At 46.7% G+C, this 11,494-nt stretch overlaps 1 protein-coding gene across 1 annotated transcript; it reads left to right on the top strand.

Moving 5' to 3' along the window:
* The first annotated feature begins 3,033 nt into the window (after nucleotides 1–3,033).
* Nucleotides 3,034–10,682, top strand: NEUROD6 (neuronal differentiation 6). The gene is given in 4 exon segments (XM_070944748.1): nucleotides 3,034–3,638; nucleotides 4,658–4,685; nucleotides 9,295–9,582; nucleotides 10,206–10,682. Coding segments are annotated over 4 exon segments (1,398 nt in total).
* The last annotated feature ends 812 nt before the right edge of the window (nucleotides 10,683–11,494 follow it).

Below are 11,494 nucleotides of genomic sequence, written 5' to 3'. Positions count from 1 at the left end.
CGCGTGGCCGCATTCTGGACCAGTTGGAGCCTCCGGGTGCTTTTCAAGGGGAGCCCCATGTAGAGAGCATTACAGTAGTCCAGTTGGGAGGTGACAAGGGCGTGAGTGACTGTGCGCAAGGCGTCGCGATCCAGAAAGGGCTGCAACTGGTGAATCAGGTGAACCTGATAAAAAGCCCCCCTGGCCACAGCCATCATATGTTCTTCTAAAGACAGCCGTGCATCCAGGAGGGCGCCCAGATTGCGAGCCCTCTCTGTGGGGGGTAAATATCAGGCATATTCTCTTCTTATTCTCTCATAATCTAATAAATTTTCTTAGGTTTATCTCATATTAGTATATACTCTTGTATTTTTTATAAAGATCACATTTTTAACCACCTTTGCATCAATTTTCTATTTTAATTACCTTCTTTTATTCTCCATCTTTATTATTCTATAAACACCTTCTGTTTATATTTAAAAGTCATTTAAACATTTGAACATTTAAACATTACTTTTTAATTTTATCTATTTTATTTCTTCATTTCCCTATCTGTCCATAAGCATTCCACTTCAAAATCCGTGTTTCCATGTTTAAAACTCTATAAGTCACTTTAATTCTTTTATAACATCTGTTCCATATAAAATCCATCAGCTTCCCTTCTTTTGTTCCTGCGCCAGTTAGTTTTGATTTTAATAGTTCCATTATATTTCTTCTTTCTTTATCAAATCACCCATAGACAGAATAGGAATCTCCAAAATCCAAAAGTCCATAGTTATTTTCAAAATAATCCAAACCAAGTAGCAAGTCAGAATATTTCTTTTTCAAGCAGAAGGCGAGTCTCTACAATCCACACTTTCGCTTAGTCACAGCAATCTCCATTTTGTATCCATTATGTAACCATCCGTTTGTCTCTCTTCTTTTAACTTTTAAAGGTGTTAAATCCATAGTTATCACTTTTTTGCTTTTTGTCTTTTTCCAAGGATCAAATCAATTCCAATTTAAAGAAAAACCCAATTTTCTAGTATATTAATAATCAATTCTACCAACTCAGCCTGTACCAAGGCAAATTTCTTAATGGGTCTTTGTCTCCTCTTATTTCTTTGTCAGATCTTCATACCCCACAAATCTACAGCCGCTATTTAAAGCTGGGGGTCTTATTGATAAAAGTCCATACTCAAGTGTTGCTTCCCGCCAGGGTTGGTGTCACTCACCCGGCTTCGAAGTACCTCGTTCTTTCTTCTTTCCTCCTGCACAATTCTTTTCCCGGTTTGTCGCGGCTTTGTGGCAGCCGCCATGGCTGCCGCCCCCCACCACCGACTCAGAGGGTTCCCTCTGGCCTCCAAGGAACTTGCCTGTTCCTCTTGGCCATTCGAGACACCCCTCTTCTTCCCCTGTCCCTGCAAGACGGGTTCAGTCCAAAGACCCATCGGTGGCGGTTCGTCAGTCGAGGTTTTCGCGGGGCTCATCAGAGCCCACTATTTCCCCGACTGCATCGCCACGATGCCAAACTGGAAGTCTAGTCCAATTTACATAGACTTCTGTAAAGCCTTTGATTCAGTGGTACATGACAAACTACTTCTAAAACTAAAATCTTATGGCATTTTGGGACTCCTGCATAAATGGATAGCTGCCTTCCTGTCAAACAGGCAACAATAGGAAGTGCTCTATCAAATCCTGTACCTGTTAACAGTGGCCCCTCCCATAAGGCTTAAAAGACCAGCAATGGCTCTTGGGCTCTTTGTCGGAAAACAACGTTGATAGATTTGCTTCTTGTCTTGCTGCATTTATTTCTTGTCGGTGTCTTCTGCTCCTGAACTTTTGCCAAGAAAAGCCTTTGGCAGGTTGCCTAATTAGACCAAGGTTGGTGATAAGGCTGAAGAATTGTGTTATGAAGAATTTGTTTTGAATTAGTTTGGACTACACTGAGAATGAGTTAATTCTCAGCTGTTCTAATAAAATCTGTTTGTTTCGAACTGATTGCGTCTGATAATACCTACTTGGGTCTGGGTCACACCACTCCTCTGCTTGCAATAGAATACCTTATACCACCAGACTTGAAATTTTGGGCTTAGACAACTTAGAACTATGCCACCTTCAGTCTGACCTAAGCGTAGTACATAAAATTAACTGCTACAATGTCCTACCTGTCAATGACTACTTCAGCTTCAACCACAACAATACATGAGCACACAATAGATACAAACCTAAGGTAAACTGCTCCAAACTCGATTGCAGAAAATATGACTTCAGCAACAGAGTGGTCAATGCCTGGAATGCACTACCTGACTCTGTAGTTTCTTCCACAAACCCCCAAAATTTTAACCTTAGACTGTTGATCTCACCCCATTCCTAAGAGGTCTGTAAGGGGCGTGCATAAGCGCACCAACGTGCCTATCGTCCCTGTCCTAATGTCCCTTTTTATTGTATCCATTTCATGTATTCATAATCATGTTTATACTTTTATCTGTTATCTTATATATGCTTGACAAATAAAATAAATAAATAAAATAAAATAAAATAAAATAAAATAAAATAAAATAAAATAAAATAAAATAAAATAAAATAAAATAAAATAAAATAAAATAAAATAAAATAAAATAAAAGCAGTTATCGATGGTAGATCGGCTTTGTCTAAAACCTGCTTGTTCTTCTACAAGGATATTATTTTCCTCTACCCAGATTTCAATTCTATTCAAAAGGAACCTAGCACATATTTTTGTTACAATGTCAATCAGACTGATGGGCCTATAATTACTAGGATCCTTTTTATTCCCTTTTTTATACCCTGTTTCCCCAAAAATAAGACATCCCCTGATATGAAGCCCAATTGGGCTTTTGAGCGTATGTGCTAAAATAAGCCTCCCCCCGAAAATAAGCCCTCCCTGAAAATATTTAAACGCAGAACTGGAAATCAGGTAAGACGGCAAGAGGATTCTCATCTTGCTCCACACACCCCAAAATGATAAGACCTCCCCGAAAATAAGGCCAAGCACTTATTTTGGGGTTCAAAAAAATATAAGACATGGTCTTATTTTCGGGGAAACACGGTATATGGGGACAACTATTGCCATCTTTCATCCATCTGGTATATGGCGGGACCTAGGGAGAAGTATTAAAAGATCTCCAGCAGGAGACACAGAAAAAGGGGAAGTGGAAGATGACCAAGAGGAAGAGGTTGAAAATAGTTTGCCCAGGAGGAGAACTCTTCAGAAAAAAGAGATGACTAAGATTAGAATGGATAAGGTCAAATTCAGGTGTCAGGAAGCAAATGCCAGAAAAAGAAATAGAATACATGGCCTGAATGATGCACTGGATAATTTAAGGAAAGTGGTTCCTTGTTATTCTAAAACACAAAAGGTGTCTAAAATTGAAACTTTAAGGCTGGCAAAAAATTACATATGGACTCTTTCTGAAATCTTGCAAATTGGCAAGAGGCCTAATCTGCTGTCATTTGTGCAAAACACGCACAAAGATCTCTCCCAGCCAACAACAAACTTGGTGGCAGGATTTCTACAGCTGAATGCCAGACGTTTCTTAATGGGTCAGACAGGAGAAATGGCTCATCATACCAGATATCCCTACTCTATTTTCTACCCACCCTATCACAGCCCAGAGCTGAACACTCCCCTGGGTCATGGAACACTTGACAGTTCCAAGTCTCAAGGGTCCAAGCTCCGGACCGACACCAGTAGAAAAACCGCCACACACTTGAATTCAAACTGGGTTTATTCAGCCGGACTCTGGCATGCAGTGAGTTCATTCAGCAGCAAAACAGCAGTTCGTAAAGTCTGTTTGAAGCAAGTCTGTTAGATGCAAAGTCAGCGCTGAGAGCGTCCGCCTCCCAGAGCCCTTAAATAGGCTAGCCACACCTCTCCACTGTGCTGGCCTCGCCCTGGTGGTTACCATGTGCTGAAGCTCTGGCCCAGCTGATTGTCAGGCTGGAACAGCTGCTCGGTGCGTTCCTCACTTGGCCACGCCTCCACACCTCTCAGCTGAGCTCCGCTGCAGCCTCCACCGCCACTGCGGTTGCCAAGCTGGGTCAATCATGGTAAGGCAACCTCCATTGCTGCTGCAGCCGTCCTGCCTCCCCCCCCCCCCATCACAGGTGCAATATATGTGTACGAGGAACAGTTTAGCCAGTTTCCATGCTGATAGCAAGCTGGGGCAGGGTATAAAATGAGCCTGTTTCAAGAACAGGTCCATATGATGGTTTGGCCGTTGCTCTCCGCTAACTCCACAATGAAGCCCATGGCTATCTCCTCCCATGGCTGAGTGGGGTTGGCCATGGACTGTAGGAGGCCAGGGGGCTTCCGTATGCGGGGTTTTGCGGTCGCACAGACCAGGGAGGTTTTTACGTAATCCTCCACGTCATGTGGCATTCTGGGACACCAGAACTGTCGTTTGGCTAAATGCAGGGTTTTGAGGAATCCGAAATGTCCAGCCTGTTTTATATCGTGACACCTCTGTAGTACTTGTCATCTCAGGGATTGGGGTATATACAGCTTACTGCCTTTCCATGTGACTCCATCCCAGTGGGTGAGCAGGGTTTGGTGCTCTAAGAACCAAGGGTCCATTGTGAGTTTGGTTTGCAAATGACAGGTCAGGTCATCGGCACTTATGATCGGTTGCTGGGCAGAAAGCTGCACAGCTTGTTGCTGTGCTGGGGAGATGATAGCGTGTACCACTTCCTCCCTGCAACTATTGTACTGCAGCATCCGAGACAACACATCTGCCAGGAAGTTCTTTCCCCCAGGGATGAATTTCAACGTAAACCAAAAACGTTGGAAGTACTACGCACACCGCGCCTGTTTGGGTGACAACCGCCATGGGGTCTAGAGGGCCTTGAGGTTTTTATGATCTGTCCATACCTTGAATGGCACATTACTACCCTCCAGGAGATGGCGCCATGTCATGAGGGCCCACTGGACTGCGAAAGCCTCTTTTTCCCAGATAGCCCACTGCCGTTCGGTTTTGGTCAGTTTGCGGGAGGTGTACGCACACGGCTGTAACACTACCCCCTCACCCACCTGGAGAAGAACAGCAGCTACTGCAACATCGCTGGCATCGGCTTGAAATACAAAGGCCTGTGTGAGGTCCGAATGTTTCAGCACCGGCTCCTTGGTGAACAGGGCTTTGAGGGCTTCAAATGCCCACTGGCAGTCCACCATCCAGGGGAGCGGTTGACCAGGTCGGGGCTTTGTCTGTGTGTGTTTTATCTTCAAAAGGTCCATTAACGGCAGGGCAACCGTAGCAAATTAGGGGATAAACTGCCGGTAAAAATTAGCAAACCCCAGGAAGCTCTGCAACTGTTTGTGCGTCGTCCGTGCCTTCCAGCCCAGCACTGCCTGGACTTTACTCAGGTCCATCTCCACCCTGATTCCGGACACACAATACCCCAGGTAATCCAATCGTGTGTCAGCCCTGGGTATGACCCCTCAGGAGTTAGCAGAAATGAGGAAGTATATAGAGAAAAACCTGAAATGAGGGTTCATACAACCGGCCAGATCCCGGATAGCGGCCCCAGTCCTCTTCACGGAAAAGGATGGGGGCTTGTGCTTATGTGTTGACCTCCGGGGAATCAATGCAGTATGCATAGAACACATGTACCCCCTTCCGCTCATGAAGGACATGCCTCATCTTTACCAAATTGGATCTACGGGAGGCTTATTATCAAGTTAGAATCAAGGCCAGGGATGAATGGAAGACTGCCTTCAATTGCCCGTTGGGCAGTTACCAATTCAGGGTCATGCCTTTCGGGTTGCAAGGGGCCCCAGCTGTGTTCATGCAGCTCATTAATGAGGTCCTGCAGGAACACTTATATAATGGAGTGCTCGTCTACTTAGATGGCATCCTAATATACACCAGAACCCTAGAGGAGCATGTCCACCTGGTGTGTCAGGTACTAGGCAAACTGTTGGCGACGAACCTATACGTAAAGTTATCCAAGTGTGACTTTCACAAAACACAGTTGGACTACCTAGGATTCTGAATCTCTCCTGAGGGAGTGGAAATGGACCCTGCTATGGTGAAGGCAGTGTTGGAATGGCAGACCCCGAAAACCCGTAAACAGTTACAAAGTTTTCTGGGGTTTTCTAATTTCTATCGCCAGTTCATTCCATCCTTCACCCACCTGGGCCGCCTCCCTTCCCCCCCTCCAGCCACTCCAAGGACCTGGCTCCCTGAAGCTGGCCTCTCCGAACCTCTCTCGCAGCCAGTCCATTGTTTGGCTGCCTACTTCTGTAGAGTAATTCCATTCTCCTTCATTGTCCACCGAGATACGCCACTCTCACCACTGGGTAAAATAGCTCCCAGAGGAAGTAAGCATGGAAAAGGGAGACAAAGGGACCCAGACCCAACAGTCCATGAGGAACTCTGCCACCACTCCCCTGTTCCCCCGGCTCTCTGTCCTGTAACCTGGAAAGCCTCTGATGCCTCCTGGCTGGCTATGGGGTGTTTGGAGACTGGCCATTGGAGACTGGAAACTTGGGACATATGTCCTGTGAAGGGGCCTCTGATGGGACCGGCAGGGCCTCCAGGGTAGCTGCAGGTTCCGCCAATTCCGCAGCCTCCAGGCCAGTCTCCATTCCCTCTGCCATGCTGCTTCAAGGTATTGGTTACCACCTTTAGAGTGCTCCATGGCTTAGGACCTGGGTATTTACGAGACCACCTTCTGCCACCGATAGCCTCCCACCGACCAGTACGCTCCCACAGAGAGGGGCTCCTCAGGGTGCCGTCGGTCAAACAATGCCGACTGGCGGCCCCCAGGGGGAGAGCCTTCTCTGTGGAGGCACCTACCCTCTGGAATGAGCTGCCCCCGGAGATACGGCGGATTCTGGATCTACGCACCTTTCGTCGTGCCCTAAAGACGTTTTTATTCCAACAAGCTGCTTGGTGAATTCTTCACTTGCCACACCTCCACACGTCTCAGCTGAGCTCCGCTGCAGCCTCCACCGCCGCTGCAGCCGCCAAGCCAAGCCGATCATGGTAAGGCCTTCTCCGTTGCTGCTGCAGCCATCCTGGCACCCCTCTGTCACCGGTGCTCTGCGGTCGCCGCTATGGTGTTCCCAACATCCCCCTTCACCCGTGCTCCTTCCCTCCCTGATGTGGCAAGCCCTGGGCCTCATGGCTTGACACCAAGTCCATGAAAGCCTGCAACTATTGCAGCCCCAGGGGTGAAATGCTCCCGGTTTGGACCGGCTCAGGCGAGTAGGTAGCGATGGCGGCGGGCAGTTTGGAGAACTGGTAGCAAAAATCCCTGCCCCCACCCCCCATGCCCAGCTGAGCCGCGCGATCATCAGAGCCTTTCTTTTCTTTTAAATGGCTCTGACGAGCCAAGCTCTGACGATCCCAGCTGAGTTGCCTGCTAACTGGTAGCAAAAATCCCCCCCCAGCCTCCAGCTTGCTTACCTTAGCTGCTGGTCGCAACGCCTGCCTTGCTTCGCTTGCTGTAATACCTGCAATCCATTGCATCAGCAAGCAACTGAATCTCCCTGCCTGCAATCAAGCTCATCGGTGAGCAGCTCTATCTGCCTTCCTGCCTGCCTTGCAGGGGTCTCCAACCTTGGCAACTTTAAGACTTGTGGACTTCAACTCCCAGCAAAGCTGGCTGAGGAATTCTGGGAGTTGAAGTCCACAAGTCTTAAAGTTGCCAAGGTTGGAGACCCCTGTTCTATTGGGTAAGTTTTTTTCCCCTTTGGGAGCTTTAAAAAAAATAGTTAATTGGGGTTTTTTTAGTTGTTCTTTTTTTAGACCTAGCCATTTCATTTTTTCATTTCATTTTCATTTTATTTAATTTGTATACCGCCCTACTCCCGAAGGACTCAGGGCGGTGAACAGGCACAGGATAAAACACATAGAATACAAAAATTTAAGAGCAGAAGTAAAATCGAATTAAATCAATTAACCCAAGACAAATTTAAAACCCCAGGTTAAGAACAAATTAAAATTTACATTAAAATTTACATTAAAAAGAGAATGGGAAAGGTTAGGCCAGACCAGCCTGGTGAAATAAAAAGGTCTTGAGAGCGCGGCGGAAGGTGCATAGATCCGGGATCCTCTGTATCTCCGGGGGGAGCTCGTTCCAGATAGTAGGTGCCCCCACAGAGAAGGCTCTCCCCCTGGGGGCCACCAGCCGACATTGTTTGGCCGACGGCACCCGGAGGAGTCCCTCTCTGTGAGAGTGTACCGGCCGGTGGGAGGCCATTTGCGGCAGCAGGCGGTCCCGTAAATAACCAGGCCCTAAGCCATGGAGCGCTCTAAAGGTGGTAACCAAAACCTTGAAGCGCACCCGGAAGACCACCGGGAGCCAGTGCAGCTCGCGCAGGAGAGGTGTTACATGGGAGCGTCACGTCGCTCCCATAACCACCCACACGGCCGCACTCTGCGCCAGTTGGAGCCTCCGGGTGCACCTCAAGGGGAGCCCCATGTAGAGAGCATTACAGTAAGCTTTCATTTAAAGTTTAGGAAGTTTTAAATTTAGCAGCTTTTATATAAAAATAAAAATAAATTAAAATAATATTTGTGCAGCTTTCTGAGATTTAGTGTGTTTCTGTAGTGTTTCACTCTAACTACACAAACACACAAAATCTCACAAAGCTGTATGTGGAATTTTGTGTGTGTAAAGTGTGAAAGAGCCTTGGTACTACAGTGGTTTAAAGCACCCTGTTATTAACACAGCTGCCTGCAATTTACTGCTGGTTCGAATCTCTCCAAGGCTCAAGGTTGACTCAGCCTTCCATCCTTTCTAAGGTAGGTTAAATGAGGACCCAGTTTGTGGGGGCAATAAGCTGACTTTGTATAAAATATACAAAAGTATGAAGGCTATTGCTGAGCACATTGTAAGCCGCCCTGAGTCTCCGGAGAAGGGCGGCATATAAATCAAATTAAAAAAAAAAAAAAAAAAGTTGGTTTTTTGGGCTTTTTGTGGCTGTGTGAGGTTCCTGCTTGTTGCAGGGGCCATTTTGGGTCTAGCACAGCTGCTTTTACATTGTGGGTGAGTCAGTTGTGTTGTGTTGTGTTGTGTTGTGTTGTGTTGTGTTGTGTTGTGTTGTGTTGTGTGTGTGTAAAGTGTGAAAGTTGTTTTTTTGGGCTTTTTGTGGCTGTGTGAGGTTCCTGCTTGTTGCAGGGGCCATTATGGGTCTAGCACAGCTGCTTTTACATTGTGGGTGAGCCAGTTGTGTTGTGTTGTGTTTTGTAGGTTAAAAAAGGGCAAAGAAGTGACATTGACTTGGCCACGCCAACCCAGTCACCTTACCACCAAGCCCCGCCCACTAATTAAGCCACACCCACAGAACCGGTAGCAAAAAAATTTAGATTTCACCCCTGTGCAGCCCGTATGAACCCTTCTATGAAAGTCCGTCTCCTGAGTGTTCCAGCCCACAGTTTGAAGGCCCCATAAATCCTCCCTCAATTAACTATAATGAGATATTCTCCCTCAGGCAAGAAGGAGGTTTGGACTAAAGCAAAAACTACAATTACGGCATGCATTATTGTGCAGTGCCACCCAGAGCTCCTCTTGGGCAGAGTTGTCTGTGCAGGTTGCCTACAGTCCTTACAAATCTGCACAGCCAGTCACTCACCATGCAAAATGAAGAACCTCTAGTACAGTGGACTAAGCACTGTTATTAACATCTGCTGCTTGCAATTACTGCAAGTTCAAATCTCACCAGGCTCAAGGTTGACTCAGCCTTCCATCCTTTCAAAGGTAGGTGAAATGAGGACCCAGATTGTGGGGGCAATAAACTGACTTTGTATAAATATACAAAAGTATGAAGGCTATTGCTTAACGCATTGTAAGCTGCCCTGAGTCTCCGGAGAAGGGCGGCATATAAATTAAAAGCAAAAAAAAAATTAAATGCAGTTTTTCATATTTAATGAGGAAAGTGAAAATAAACAGTGGTCTCTGTCTAATTAAGATAAAGCAGATGCTTGTTAATTGGTGAATTGATACAATTCTATTAAAATGTGTTTGCTAGATTCAAAAGTGTGTCAACTGTTGTTAGTCTTTTTTATTTCTATGTAGTATCAATAATAATAAACAATAATTTTATTGCTTTATATTTAATCTAATTTGGATGCTGGTAAACACTGTGACTGTTATGTATATAGTTTTGGTGGGAAAGTTTGAATGTCATTGCTCTCAGCTGATTGGCTGATTGCCAGGACTGTAGAGTATATAAAGGGAGCTGTTTCCCTGGGTCAGTTGCTGGATTCACATCATGAAGCAAAGAGCTGTTCTTACTCACGACCTGGCTTCTGTGTCCTCATTCACCCTACTTAACATTGGTGACGAAGGTGGGATTCTGAGGCACAGAGCTAAGGAAAGAGCTGAAGCCACGGAGCAACAGAGAGAGCTGAATCCAGCCAGGCAGACGAGCGGAACTCCCAGAGAAACAAACACGATGTCTGCTTATGTGCCGCCAACGCCTTTCGACCCAGCCAGAGAGAAATGGGGGTCATACATTGCTCGATTTGAATGTTTCCTGGAGGCAAGAGACCTACAGGGGTGCTCGGACAACAGGAAAAGAGCTCTCTTCCTAAGCCATTGCGAACCCGAAGTGTTCGACATGGCCGAGTCACTACGCTCCGGTGCCTTCCAAGTTCGTACAGAGGTACGAATTTCACCAGCGACTGAGAGCCGATCAGCGCATACATGTCCGCCCTGCATAAGGCAGCGACGCACTGCGAGTACAGAGACCTAGATGACACGCTCCTAGAGCAACTAATCTGTGGCATGAGAGATATTCGCCTACAGAGAAGGATGCTCGCTCGAGCCAATCTAACTCTCCATATCGTGCTAGACGAGGCGAGGGCTCATGAATCCTCCACGAAGGCTGCAGATGTCAGACTTCGATGCTATCTCAAAATAAATGAATTTCCAAACTGCCAATCTTTAAGGAAATCTTTTCTTTAATTGAGCACAGCCACCGGATCATGACTCGATGCGGACAAGACTGAGCTTTTGCCCCCCAATCCCTCCCTTTCCGATCCCCAAATCTCTGCTTCTCATTGGCTATCTTCCAAGTCATTCTTCAGACTTCTTGTCTTGTCATTTCCCAGGAATGTCTCCCCCCCCTTCATTTCCACGACAACCCGACTTCAAAGGGATTTAGCAGGCAAAAGTTCAGAGCTTATCTCTCTCTCTCCTCTGCTCTCTATGCCAGCGTCGAAGTGCTGACATCCGGCCCCTCTCCCTTCACTCTCCCAGCGGGGCCTGCGTGAGATAAACAACAAGTTTAGTACCTCACCCCCTCCGAGGGGGTACCCCACCCCCTCCCGGCTTGTCCGGGTGATCTGCATGGAATTTAGCTATGAGGCGGTCAGCTTGGATGTTTGTGCTCTTCACCCAGGAAGCTTCTGACAAAGGGTAGCCCTTCCACTTAATTAAGTACTGGAGGCGCCCTCTGTGCCACCTTGAATCGAGAACTCGCTGTACTTCATAGTGGGTCTGGCCTCCAACAATTAAGGGCCCTGAGGGATCACGTGGCACCGGCCTTAAAGTTGACCCTACCAC

Source organism: Pituophis catenifer, unplaced genomic scaffold, assembly GCF_029215685.1.
Source record: "Pituophis catenifer annectens isolate HBS135680 unplaced genomic scaffold, rPitCat1.0.hap2 SCAF_5, whole genome shotgun sequence".
Taxonomy (NCBI): Eukaryota; Metazoa; Chordata; class Lepidosauria; order Squamata; family Colubridae; genus Pituophis; species Pituophis catenifer.
Note: the sequence above shows the minus strand (reverse complement) of the source record. Positions and strands in the feature narration are given on the sequence as shown.